The sequence below is a fragment of the Cyclopterus lumpus genome, chromosome 8, assembly GCF_009769545.1.
Source record: "Cyclopterus lumpus isolate fCycLum1 chromosome 8, fCycLum1.pri, whole genome shotgun sequence".
In the NCBI taxonomy this organism is placed as follows: domain Eukaryota; kingdom Metazoa; phylum Chordata; class Actinopteri; order Perciformes; family Cyclopteridae; genus Cyclopterus; species Cyclopterus lumpus.
In genome coordinates this window covers 1,119,016-1,133,465 of record NC_046973.1, presented here as the reverse complement: position 1 = coordinate 1,133,465, position 14,450 = coordinate 1,119,016, and the positions used below count along the sequence as shown (strand labels likewise).

Sequence of the window (14,450 nt, the reverse complement as noted above, 5' to 3'; positions counted from 1 at the left end):
AGGGGGAGGAAGGAGGAGGCAGTAAAGAGGAGAACAAGGCCCAGGAGAAAGAGAACCTGTCTGGAGAGAGACAGAGTGGAGACGGACAGGTGAGGCTTTATACTCTACAATAACTACTACAATAACTACTGTAATGACTACTGTAATAGCTACTGTAATGACTACTGTAATGACTACTACAATGACTACTGTAATAGCTACTGTAATGACTACTACAATGACTACTGTAATGACTACTACAATGACTACTGTAATGACTACTGTAATGACTACAATGACTACTGTAATGACTACTGTAATAGCTACTGTAATGACTACTGTAATAGCTACTGTAATGACTACTACAATGACTACTGTAATGACTACTACAATGACTACTGTAATGACTACTGTAATGACTACAATGACTACTGTAATGACTACTGTAATAGCTACTGTAATGACTACTGTAATAGCTACTGTAATGACTACTGTAATAGCTACTGTAATAGCTACTGTAATGACTACTGTAATGACTACTGTAATGACTACTGTAATGACTACTACAATGACTACTGTAATGACTACTGTAATGACTACAATGACTACTGTAATGACTACTGTAATAGCTACTGTAATGACTACTGTAATAGCTACTGTAATGACTACTGTAATAGCTACTGTAATGACTACTGTAATAGCTACTGTAATAGCTACTGTAATGACTACTGTAATGACTACTGTAATGACTACTGTAATGACTACTGTAATGACTACAATGACTACTGTAATGACTACTGTAATGACTACTGTAATGACTACTGTAATGACTACAATGACTACTGTAATGACTACTGTAATGACTACTGTAATAGCTACTGTAATGACTACTGTAATAGCTACTGTGATGACTACTGTAATAGCTACTGTAATGACTACTGTAATAGCTACTGTGATGACTACTGTAATAGCTACTGTGATGACTACTGTAATAGCTATTGTAATGACTACTGTAATAGCTACTGTGATGACTACTGTAATAGCTACTGTAATGACTACTGTAATGACTACTGTAATAGCTACTGTAATGACTACAATGACTACTGTAATGACTACTGTAATAGCTACTGTGATGACTACTGTAATAGCTACTGTAATGACTACTGTAATAGCTACTGTAATGACTACTGTAATGACTACAATGACTACTGTAATGACTACTGTAATAGCTACTGTAATAGCTACTGTAATGACTACTGTAATAGCTACTGTAATGACTACTGTAATAGCTACTGTAATGACTACTGTAATGACTACTGTAATGACTACAATGACTACTGTAATAGCTACTGTAATAGCTATTGTAATGACTACTGTAATAGCTATTGTAATGACTACTGTAATAGCTATTGTAATGACTACTGTAATAGCTACTGTAATAGCTACTGTAATAGCTACTGTAATAGCTACTGCAATGACTGTAATGACTACTGTAATGACTACTGTAATGACTACTGTAATGACTACTGTAATGACTACAATGACTACTGTAATGACTACTGTAATGACTACTGTAATAGCTACTGTAATGACTACTGTAATAGCTACTGTGATGACTACTGTAATAGCTACTGTAATGACTACTGTAATAGCTACTGTGATGACTACTGTAATAGCTACTGTGATGACTACTGTAATAGCTATTGTAATGACTACTGTAATAGCTACTGTGATGACTACTGTAATAGCTACTGTAATGACTACTGTAATGACTACTGTAATAGCTACTGTAATGACTACAATGACTACTGTAATGACTACTGTAATAGCTACTGTGATGACTACTGTAATAGCTACTGTAATGACTACTGTAATAGCTACTGTAATGACTACTGTAATGACTACAATGACTACTGTAATGACTACTGTAATAGCTACTGTAATAGCTACTGTAATGACTACTGTAATAGCTACTGTAATGACTACTGTAATAGCTACTGTAATGACTACTGTAATGACTACTGTAATGACTACAATGACTACTGTAATAGCTACTGTAATAGCTATTGTAATGACTACTGTAATAGCTATTGTAATGACTACTGTAATAGCTATTGTAATGACTACTGTAATAGCTACTGTAATAGCTACTGTAATAGCTACTGTAATAGCTACTGCAATGACTGTAATGACTACTGTAATGACTACTGTAATGACTACTGTAATGACTACTGTAATGACTACAATGACTACTGTAATAGCTATTGTAATGACTACTGTAATGACTACTGTAATAGCTACTGTAATGACTACAATGACTACTGTAATAGCTATTGTAATGACTACTGTAATGACTACTGTAATAGCTACTGTAATGACTACAATGACTACTGTAATAGCTACTGTAATGACTACTGTAATAGCTACTGTAATGACTACTGTAATAACTACCTCAATAACTCTTACTCACTCCCCCCCCCCCTCTCAGGAGTCTACAGACGACCCTGAGACCAAGGTGGGGGGGAAACCGGGTCAGAAGCTGGATGACGACGAGGACCGGAAGAACCCGGCTTACATCCCGAGGAAGGGTCTGTTCTTTGAGCACGACGTCAGAGGCCACGCCCAGGAGGAGGAGAGGTGCGTTGTTGTTGTTGTTGTTGTTATTGTTATTGTTATTATTGGGAGAGAGTGAGGTGGAATAAAGTTTTATTTTAGTGGACCAATAGAAAATTAAACGATTGATAATCAATTGTTCTTTTATGTTTTTTTTCATGCAAATACGCACAAAAACAAGTACATGTGAGAATTTTCTATTTTTTGTCAAATAAAAAACAAAAGCTTTTGCAAAAGTCACAAATTTAAAAACATAGACAAGAACAAATGGGGATTAATTTAAATATTTGGTGAATTTAATGATAAAGAATGATTAGTTCAACTGCTCATCATCATAACGTTATTGTTATGGTGACCCCCCCCCCAGACCTAAAGGCCGAAACAGGAAGCTGTGGAAGGACGAGGGTCGCTGGGACCACGACAAGTTCCGTGAGGAAGAGCAGGCGCCGAAGAGCCGAGAGGAGCTCATCGCCATCTACGGCTACGACATCCGGAACGGAGGCGGCTCCGCAGAGCGGCCGTACCGCCTGCGCCGGCCCAGGTCAGTGAACGCACCACGGCTTTTAAGTTCTGCTCCCCTCTGGAACCGGAGAACGAATACCAGAATCTGGTTAAAGCAAACGGTTTATTGGAGGCATGAAGAATAAAATATCACACGTTTAAGCTTCTTCATTGTCTGACTGAGGCGTTCAAGGACCTTTGGAAAGATGCAACATTTGCCGATAACCTCCAATAGTTGTCATTTTGGTCTCTTTGATCTGAACGGCTGTGTGTTTCCCTGCAGACAAAGTACGTCTCCCAGCAGAGACCAGCGCTGGAGAGACGGGGGGGAGCGTCCGGTCCGGTCCTGGCAGGGGGGAGGGGGAGGAGGAGGAGGAGGAGGAGGAGGAGGAGGAGGAGGAGGAGGAGGAGGAGGTCTAAACCGAGGAGGAGCTCCGCCGTCACACAGCCACCCCTCCTCTACGTCCCCCTCCTCCCTCCCACTCTCCTCCGCTCAGCGTAACAACAACCCCTCCAGGCCGCCGCCCCCACGCAGCCGCCCCCCCCACCACAACCAAATGCACCTCTCGGCCCAGTACAGGAATAACGAATCGAACGCGCCCCAGATGCACCCCAGAGAACGGCAGGGCCCCAAATCTGACCCCTCGGGGGACCGGGGCGTGGTCATCAGGGGGCGCGGGGGGGGCAGGGGCCCCTCCGTGGTCATCGAGAACATTACAGTCGGCCGCGGAGGCGTTCGGGATCAGGACCCGAGTGTCGGAATGCCGGCGGCGGCGCAACCGGGCGGGTACCAGTCCGCATCGCCGAGACGACAGCAGCAGGACCAGCGGGGGGGCGGCGACAGATCTTCGTCAGGATTGGCCGTCACCTCCGACCCCTCCCTACATTCGCCGACGGCCAATCGGGAAGCTTCTCCTCCCGCCGAGCGGCCGGTGGAGCGCAAGTCGTACGCTCTGGCTCGCAGGACTCGATCCCGGCCCGCAGACCTGGGCAGCAAGCAGGTGTCGGTGGAGGAGTCTGCCGCCTCCTCCTCCTCCCCCAGTGGGGTGGGGGGGAAGAGCTGGGCGGAAGATGGGCCGAATCAGGAGGGGGGAGGAGGAGGAGGAGGAGGGCGGCTGGAGGAGGAGGAGGAGGAGAACCACGACGTGGCTCGACTCAGTCTGGCGGGACAGAGCTGGAGTCCGAGTCCAGCGTCCTACTTCCGGTCTGAGATGAGAGGCGAGTCCTTCATACAAATACTGCTGCTACTTCCCTTAAAACTCAGTACAAATACTGCTGCTACTTCCCTTAAAACTCAGTACAAATACTGCTGCTACTTACCTTAAAACTCAGTACAAATACTGCTGCTACTCCTAAACTCAGTACAAATACTGCTGCTACTTCCCTTAAAACACAGTACAAATACTGCTGCTACTTCCCTTAAAACTCAGTACAAATACTGCTGCTACTTCCCTTAAAACACAGTACAAATACTGCTGCTACTTCCCTTAAAACACAGTACAAATACTGCTGCTACTTCCCTTAAAACTCAGTACAAATACTGCTGCTACTTCCCTTAAAACTCAGTACAAATACTGCTGCTACTTCCCTTAAAACTCAGTACAAATACTGCTGCTACTTACCTTAAAACTCAGTACAAATACTGCTGCTACTTCCCTTAAAACTCAGTACAAATACTGCTGCTACTTCCCTTAAAACACAGTACAAATACTGCTGCTACTTCCCTTAAAACTCAGTACAAATACTGCTGCTACTTCCCTTAAAACACAGTACAAATACTGCTGCTACTTCCCTTAAAACTCAGTACAAATACTGCTGCTACTTCCCTTAAAACTCAGTACAAATACTGCTGCTACTTCCCTTAAAACTCAGTACAAATACTGCTGCTACTTCCCTTAAAACACAGTACAAATACTGCTGCTACTTCCCTTAAAACACAGTACAAATACTGCTGCTACTTCCCTTAAAACTCAGTACAAATACTGCTGCTACTTCCCTTAAAACTCAGTACAAATACTGCTGCTACTTCCCTTAAAACTCAGTACAAATACTGCTGCTACTTCCCTTAAAACTCAGTACAAATACTGCTGCTACTTCCCTTAAAACTCAGTACAAATACTGCTGCTACTTACCTTAAAACTCAGTACAAATACTGCTGCTACTTCCCTTAAAACTCAGTACAAATACTGCTGCTACTTCCCTTAAAACACAGTACAAATACTGCTGCTACTTCCCTTAAAACTCAGTACAAATACTGCTGCTACTTCCCTTAAAACACAGTACAAATACTGCTGCTACTTCCCTTAAAACTCAGTACAAATACTGCTGCTACTTCCCTTAAAACTCAGTACAAATACTGCTGCTACTTCCCTTAAAACTCCTTGAGTGTTTGCCCGTAGTGTGTGTGTACATGTGTGTGCGTGTGTGTGTGTACATGTGTGTGCGTGTGTGTGTGTGTACATTGTGTGTGTGTACATGTATGTGTGTGTACATGTGTGTACGTGTGTGTGTGTACGCACGTGTGTGTACATGTGTGTGTGTACATGTGTGTGTGTGTACGCGTGTGTGTGCGTGTACGTGTGTGTGTGTGCGTGTACATGTGTGTGTGCGTGTACATGTGTGTGTGCGTGTACATGTGTGTGCGTGTACATGTGTGTGCGTGTGTGTGTGTGTGTGTATGTGTATGTGTGTGTACGTGTGTGTGTACGTGTGTGTGTACGTGTGTGTGTGTACGTGTGTGTGTATGTGTGTGTACATGTGTGTGTGTGTGTGTACGTGTGTGTGTGTATACATGTGTGTATGTGTGTGTGTACATGTGTGTGTGTACATGTGTGTGTGTACATGTGTGTGTGTACATGTGTGTGTGTGTGTGTGTGTGTGTACGTGTGTGTGTGTACGTGTGTGTGTGTGTGTACATGTGTGTGTACATGTGTGTGTGTGTGTACATGTGTGTGTGTGTGTGTGTACGTGTGTGTGTGTGTACACATGTGTGTGTGTGTGTGTACGTGTGTGTGTGTACATGTGTGTGTGTGTGTACATGTGTGTGTGTACATGTGTGTGTACATGTGTGTGTGTGTACATGTGTGTGTACGTGTGTGTGTGTGTGTGTACGTGTGTGTGTGTGTGTGTGTACATGTGTGTGTGTGTGTGTGTGTGTACATGTGTGTGTGTGTGTGTGTACATGTGTGTAACGGCCCGTGTTGGCGTCCCCAGGCCTCCCCGGCACCATGCACCTCCCTGGCAGTCCGCCTCAGTTCCCCAACATGGAGGAGATGGGCGTCGGCTCCAGTCGGGCCAAACGCTACTCGTCCCAACGCCAGAGGGCGGTGCCGGAGCCGGCGCCGCCCATCCACCTCGGGGTGATGGAGGGACACTACTACGAGCCCAGTAAGACCAGTACACACACACATCGATTTACTACCATATCAATATCGCTTATTTTTAGAACATCTTCTTTACTTTCTGCAGACTCTATTCACAAGAACACTCATTTAGCTCTACTGTACAGAGAATGTATAAGTACCTTTAAAATACTTTTAAACTATCTACTGTAGGTAGTACAGAGAATGTATAAGTACCTTTAAAATACTTTTAAACTATCTACTGTAGGTAGTACAGAGAATGTATAAGTACCTTTAAAATACTTTTAAACTATCTACTGTAGGTAGTACAGAGAATGTATAAGTACCTTTAAAATACTTCAAAACGTTCAAACTATTTACTGTAGGTAGTACAGAGAATGTATAAGTACCTTTAAAATACTCAACTGTCTAGGTTTCTGATGATAAATCAACAACAAAAGTACCTCTTCAGCCTGTGTAGTACCTTCTCCTCACAGCAGGGGGCAGTAGAGCTCAGTGCTGCATGCATAAATACTTTCATGGAACAGTGTAAAATATCTCAAGTTAATTTTTTCCTGCCGTTAAGATGCGTTCAAGCACCGTCGGGAAGATTGAAGTCTGACTATTGATTGTTTGTTTACAGCTTCTGTAGTTTTGAGGATTGTTTGTTTACATGCTCTTCCATCCCGTCGGTGGGTTGTTTACACGTTTATAAAGAAATGTAAATAATAACTTCTCAGTCCTTCTCTTAGTGTCCTTATAGTTCCATGTGTTCCTCCTGAAAGAGTACAAGTACATTTAATGAGGTGTAGTACTCGAGTCATGACCCCGTCTCTGTCTCAGTGTCCTATCAGGGACCAATCTACGGAGATGGTCCCGCCCCCATCCCACCGCAAGGCATGCTGGTCCAGCCTGAGATGCACCTGCCCCACCCCGGTGAGTCTATACTACACCTCAGAGGTACAGGTAGTACTTTATACTGTACTACATCTCAGAGGTACAGGTAGTACTTTATACTGTACTACATCTCAGAGGTACAGGTAGTACTTTATACTGTACTACATCTCAGAGGTACATGTTGTACTTTACACTGTACTACATCTCAGAGGTACATGTAGTACTTTATACTGTACTACATCTCAGAGGTACATGTTGTACTTTATACTGTACTACATCTCAGAGGTACATGTAGTACTTTATACTGTACTACACCTCAGAGGTACAGGTAGTACTTTATACTGTACTACATCTCAGAGGTACAGGTAGTACTTTATACTGTACTACATCTCAGAGGTACATGTGGTACTTTATACTGTACTACATCTCAGAGGTACATGTAGTACTTTATACTGTACTACATCTCAGAGGTACAGGTAGTACTTTATACTGTACTACACCTCAGAGGTACATGTACTTTATACTGTACTACACCTCAGAGGTACATGTACTTTATACTGTACTACATGTAGTACTTTATACTGTACTACATCTCAGAGGTACAGGTAGTACTTTATACTGTACTACATCTCAGAGGTACATGTACTTTATACTGTACTACACCTCAGAGGTACATGTACTTTATACTGTACTACATGTAGTACTTTATACTGTACTACATCTCAGAGGTACATGTACTTTATACTGTACTACATCTCAGAGGTACATGTACTTTATACTGTACTACATCTCAGAGGTACATGTACTTTATACTGTACTACATCTCAGAGGTACATGTACTTTATACTGTACTACATCTCAGAGGTACATGTACTTTATACTGTACTACACCTCAGAGGTACATGTACTTTATACTGTACTACATGTAGTACTTTATACTGTACTACATCTCAGAGGTACATGTACTTTATACTGTACTACATCTCAGAGGTACATGTACTTTATACTGTACTACATCTCAGAGGTACATGTACTTTATACTGTACTACATCTCAGAGGTACATGTACTTTATACTGTACTACATCTCAGAGGTACATGTACTTTATACTGTACTACATCTCAGAGGTACATGTACTTTATACTGTACTACATCTCAGAGGTACATGTACTTTATACTGTACTACATCTCAGAGGTACATGTACTTTATACTGTACTACATCTTTTTTCCTCTCACTCACCACCTTGCTTCCTCTTCCTCCTCAGGTCTCCATCCCCACCAATCGGGGGGCCCGATCACTAGCCCCGCCCTCTACGGAGGCCCGCCAGTTTCTCTGTCTCCGGGGCAACCGCAGCAGCTGCTGCCGCCCCCGCCTTTCTACCCCCCGCCGGGGGTCATGACCTTCCCATACCCGACCATGTACCCGACTCCACAGGTAGACCCTCGCACCATATGTCACCTGGCTGTTGTTGTTGTTGTTGTCAATAAAGTTTGATTCGAATGCCTCATGTGCCTCAGGGTCAGGCCCAGGTGACCTACGGGGGGGTCACGTACTACGACACCATGCAGCAGCAGGCTCAGCCCAAACCCTCGCCCCCCCGACGCACCTCCCAGCCTGTCACCGTCAAGCCCCCCCCTCCGGAGGTGCACTTCGTCTCAGAGTGACCCCGCCCCCTTCCCCCCTCCTCCCCCCTCCTCCCAGACTCAGCCTGAACCAACGCCAACAGGTGAGAAGAAACACCTGTTAGTACCATCTGTGTACTTCTACCTCTCAGTATATACTTTATACTTCTACCTCTCAGGTACATGTTGTACTTCTACCTCTCAGTATATACTTTATACTTCTACCTCTCAGGTACATGTTGTACTTCTACCTCTCAGTATATACTTTATACTTCTACCTCTCAGGTACATGTTGTACTTCTACCTCTCAGTATATACTTTATACTTCTACCTCTCAGGTACATGTTGTACTTCTACCTCTCAGTATATACTTTATACTTCTACCTCTCAGGTACATGTTGTACTTCTACCTCTCAGGTACATGTTGTACTTCTACCTCTCAGGTACATGTTGTTGTGCTTTATACTTCACATTAAAATGTAAATATTTTGAAGACGTCTGATTTGTTTGAGTAAAAAACCAAATGGCGGTTTGTTGTTTGGTCTCTAGGAGCGGGACGGGAGGAGCACCGCTGTCCAGCGAGGGACAGACAGACGGGTGGACGGACAGACGGGTGGACAGACAGACGGGTGGACAGACAGACGGGTGGACAGACAGACGGGTGGACAGACAGACGGGTGGACGGACAGACAGACGGGTGGACGGACAGACAGACGGGTGACTCACAGCATCACTGGTGGAACTCCTCCCTCCTTGTTCTGGAGGCCACGCCTCCCGAGTCGGGCTCTCTGCGGCCGCAGGTTCGATCCCCAACAACGTGTCTTTGAACCCGGATGCGTACAGAAGCATTTAGCGTCTCTCTGTCCTTCTCACGAGAAACGAGACGTTCATTTGTCTCATCTTTTATTTTAAAGATTAAAAAAAGAAACCCATTCTTCAGTCGGATGTTTGTGTGTAAATAGTTTGACTGCAGCTGAACTGGTGCTTCCTGGAAAACCTCCCTTTAGGGCTTTATTCCCTCCATGCAGACAGACAGGCAGAGAGGGAGAGACAGGCAGACAGATTCCTCGTCCTCGGTTAATCTTAATTAGATTTTCATCTTTTAACTAATTGCAACGTTTTTCAGTAAAAACAAACAATATCTGACATTAAAGCGGTAAATAAATAAATGCGACATTTCTAGGAATAGTAAAACTTTTATATTCTGATATTATTAAATGCTAAAGTTACAAGAAACGGAAAAAGCGTTAGCTGTTAGCTGCTATCGTCAGCTGCTAATGTTAGTTGCTACCGTTAGCTCATAGCATTAGCCAATAGCTAATGTTAGTTGCTAGCGTTAGCCTTTAGCTGCTGGTTTTAGCCTTTAGCTGCTATCGTTAGCTGCTAGCTGTTAGCTGCTAGCAAGGTCCAGACCGACTGAACAAAAGAAAGACGTCAAACAGATCAGACCTTTAAAACATATTATAATGTCTGGTGATTCATAACGATGAGAAGATTTTCTTTAAATAATTGGTGGAATCAGAGCTTCCATATTGATTGAGATTAATCTAATTAATTATATATATGGACAGTTTTATTTTTATTTTTTGGGGATGTGTGTTAATCTGATAAAGATAAAATAAACTTTGTTTGTTGTTTTCTTCTTGGCCACAAGAGGCTGAAGTGAACCAACGTTTGACATATTAAAACAGTCATGTTGCATAACCTGCTAACACGTTGTTGTTGTTGTTATTTACCTTTTGAGAAGTAAAAACATGCTTTCACACCCTTTCCTTCATTTGTCCCTGCGGGCCTCCGTAGTCGGCTCCTTCAGCTCTCCTGTAAATAGATGAAATACAGGAAACGCATTCTAATAAGTGTTAAAACGCTGGATTTGTTATCTTTAATGTTTCATTTTCATACTTTTAGTTTAGTTGTTGAACGCAGGAGAGAAGAGACCACTTCCTGTCTGAGGGTTTGTTTGTTTTCACAGAAAATCACTTTATGACACAAACTATATTAAAATGTATTTTTCACTTATTTTACAGTTCAATGAAGTTATTAGAATCTATAACTAAATATTTCTGTTCACAGCGCCAGAGACTGCAGATTATTTTATAATCGATGACAGATTCATGAAAACAAAGTTCAAACACCTGAAAGTATTTAGTGGCATTTGAGATATTTGGAGCTGAAGGTTTAATTCATAAAGTATTAAAGGTCAAATACATAAACTATAACTCCAGGTAGAGGAGGATAGAGAGAAAACACGAGGAGTTCATGAGTTTAAAGTCGTGGATTTAACATTTAAAAGCCTAATTTGTTTTGTTTTATATAAATGTGTGACTTTAATCTCAGAACATTTCTGAGATTTTTCACGTAAATTTCTAACTTCATACTTTCATAACATTCAAATATTTCTGTAAATTGGTTTGTTTTTTTGTCTAAATTTACGACTTTAATCCCGTAAATTCATTTTTTTCCCTCTGTATTTTTCCCTTCATTTGTCCTCTGAGGTCAAAGGTCAGTTTGTTCCAGAGCTTTGTTTCCCTTTTTTTATCTTGCGATGTGCTGAAGCGTTTTGGGGGCGGGGCTAGTGGCGGTGCGCTCCCATTGGATCACTTTGTTTTGATTATTTTACGTGATACGTTGGAAACATTTAAACTTTCTTCTTTTCACGTCTCATATCTGGACTGTTTCAATGTTACCATGACGACGATGGGGGTTTCTGTTTGTATGTGGAGAACGTTGTCGTCCACATAGGATCAATAAAGAACATGATAACAATAATGTTTCTTCTTCCTTTCATTTAAAGTCTTTATTTGTTTTCTCACACCTGCTGCGACCGTTGACATGAATATTCATGCTCATTAATATGAGCTGTTTTTGTCAGCCAATAGCAGCCCGTCTCCTCATGAATATTAATGAGCAGCTGCTGCACACAGAAGAAGCTTTTTTTACATCTCACGAGACTTTATTCCATTGTTTTCTTTTATTTTTTGGAGAAAAGGAGGTTTCAAAGTCTGCCGTAACCGTGACGACGAGGTCACTGACGTAACCATCAATTTGAAGTGGAGCGTCTTTCCTGCCTTCTAATTGGCCTGTTCACGATGGTGTTGTCGATTAGGGTCGTCGTGACAACTTCGTCGTGGAGGAACCTTTTGTTCTTCGAGGAGTTCTTCTTCTCTAGCAATGAAAGTGTTTTGGGGGCCTTTATCATATCCCAAAAGTTGTTAAATTTGACATACATATCAGGACTGGTGAAACACAACATTATGGGGGTCTCGCATTTGGGTATAAATAAATGTCTCTATAGCGCCCCCTTGAGTTGGAAAAAAAGCCCACGCTTTTTACATACAATGTGGCTAATCAGATTTTCCACCATTTTGAATTTTGTAAAAAACTAATTTTTTCCATTTTCTCCTAAACGCTGGGTCTGATTCTTACAAAACTTTATGTGGTTCATTATATATCATTATTGTCATGAAGAGTAATTAAGAAGGAAACTCATCTCCTTACCCTATCTCTAAGGCTGAGCCCTACAGAGGAAACTCATCTCCTTACCCTATCTCTAAGGCTGAGCCCTAAGGAGGAAACTCATCTCCTTACCCTATCTCTAAGACTGAGCCCTACAGAGGAAACTCATCTCCTTACCCTATCTCTAAGACTGAGTCCTAAGGAGGAAACTCATCTCCTTACCCTATCTCTAAGGCTGAGCCCTAAGGAGGAAACTCATCTCCTTACCCTATCTCTAAGGCTGAGCCCTACAGAGGAAACTCATCTCCTTACCCTATCTCTAAGGCTGAGTCCTAAGGAGGAAACTCATCTCCTTACTCTATCTCTAAGACTGATCCCTAAGGAGGAAACTCATCTCCTTACCCTATCTCTAAGGCTGAGCCCTAAGGAGGAAACTCATCTCCTTACCCTATCTCTAAGGCTGAGCCCTAAGGAGGAAACTCATCTCCTTACCCTATCTCTAAGGCTGAGCCCTAAGGAGGAAACTCATCTCCTTACTCTATCTCTAAGACTGAGCCCTACAGAGGAAACTCATCTCCTTACCCTATCTCTAAGACTGAGCCCTACAGAGGAAACTCATCTCCTTACTCTATCTCTAAGACTGAGTCCTAAGGAGGAAACTCATCTCCTTACCCTATCTCTAAGGCTGAGCCCTAAGGAGGAAACTCATCTCCTTACCCTATCTCTAAGGCTGAGTCCTAAGGAGGAAACTCATCTCCTTATCCTATCTCTAAGGCTGAGTCCTACAGAGGAAACTCATCTCCTTACCCTATCTCTAAGGCTGAGCCCTACAGAGGAAACTCATCTCCTTACCCTATCTCTAAGGCTGAGCCCTACAGAGGAAACTCATCTCCTTACCCTATCTCTAAGGCTGAGCCCTACAGAGGAAACTCATCTCCTTACTCTATCTCTAAGACTGAGTCCTAAGGAGGAAACTCATCTCCTTATCCTATCTCTAAGACTGATCCCTAAGGAGGAAACTCATCTCCTTACCCTATCTCTAAGGCTGAGCCCTAAGGAGGAAACTCATCTCCTTACCCTATCTCTAAGACTGAGTCCTAAGGAGGAAACTCATCTCCTTACCCTATCTCTAAGACTGAGTCCTAAGGAGGAAACTCATCTCCTTACCCTATCTCTAAGGCTGAGTCCTAAGGAGGAAACTCATCTCCTTACCCTATCTCTAAGGCTGAGTCCTAAGGAGGAAACTCATCTCCTTACCCTATCTCTAAGGCTGAGTCCTAAGGAGGAAACTCATCTCCTTACCCTATCTCTAAGGCTGAGTCCTAAGGAGGAAACTCATCTCCTTACCCTATCTCTAAGGCTGAGTCCTAAGGAGGAAACTCATCTCCTTACTCTATCTCTAAGACTGAGCCCTACAGAGGAAACTCATCTCCATACCCTATCTCTAAGACTGAGCCCTACAGAGGAAACTCATCTCCTTACCCTATCTCTAAGGCTGAGTCCTAAGGAGGAAACTCATCTCCTTACCCTATCTCTAAGACTGAGCCCTACAGAGGAAACTCATCTCCATACCCTATCTCTAAGGCTGAGACCTAAGGAGGAAACTCATCTCCTTACTCTATCTCTAAGGCTGAGCCCTACAGAGGAAACTCATCTCCTTACCCTATCTCTAAGGCTGAGCCCTACAGAGGAAACTCATCTCCTTACCCTATCTCTAAGGCTGAGCCCTAAGGAGGAAACTCAGCTCCTTACCCTATCTCTAAGGCTGAGTCCTAAGGAGGAAACTCATCTCCTTACCCTATCTCTAAGACTGATCCCTACAGAGGAAACTCATCTCCTTACCCTATCTCTAAGGCTGAGCCATAAGGAGGAAACTCATCTCCTTACCCTATCTCTAAGACTGAGTCCTAAGGAGGAAACTCATCTCCTTACCCTATCTCTAAGGCTGAGTCCTAAGGAGGAAACTCATCTCCTTACTCTATCTCTAAGGCTGAGCCCTACAGAGGAAACTCATCTCCTTACCCTATCTCTAAGGCTGAG

At 42.9% G+C, this 14,450-nt stretch overlaps 1 protein-coding gene across 1 annotated transcript in view; it reads left to right on the top strand.

Moving 5' to 3' along the window:
* casc3 (casc3 exon junction complex subunit) overlaps positions 1 to 11,723 on the top strand; it is a 15,306-nt gene extending 3,583 nt beyond the window's left edge. The window contains exons 4-12 of the mRNA XM_034538867.1: positions 1 to 89; positions 2,468 to 2,616; positions 2,960 to 3,133; positions 3,377 to 4,311; positions 6,307 to 6,480; positions 7,278 to 7,370; positions 8,597 to 8,766; positions 8,850 to 9,058; positions 9,504 to 11,723. The exon at positions 1 to 89 is cut by the window's left edge and continues 190 nt beyond it. Of these exons, the coding sequence (XP_034394758.1) occupies positions 1 to 89; positions 2,468 to 2,616; positions 2,960 to 3,133; positions 3,377 to 4,311; positions 6,307 to 6,480; positions 7,278 to 7,370; positions 8,597 to 8,766; positions 8,850 to 8,996 (1,931 nt within the window). The 3' untranslated portion in view covers positions 8,997 to 9,058; positions 9,504 to 11,723. The remainder of the gene's footprint in view (positions 90 to 2,467; positions 2,617 to 2,959; positions 3,134 to 3,376; positions 4,312 to 6,306; positions 6,481 to 7,277; positions 7,371 to 8,596; positions 8,767 to 8,849; positions 9,059 to 9,503) is intronic.
* The last annotated feature ends 2,727 nt before the right edge of the window (positions 11,724 to 14,450 follow it).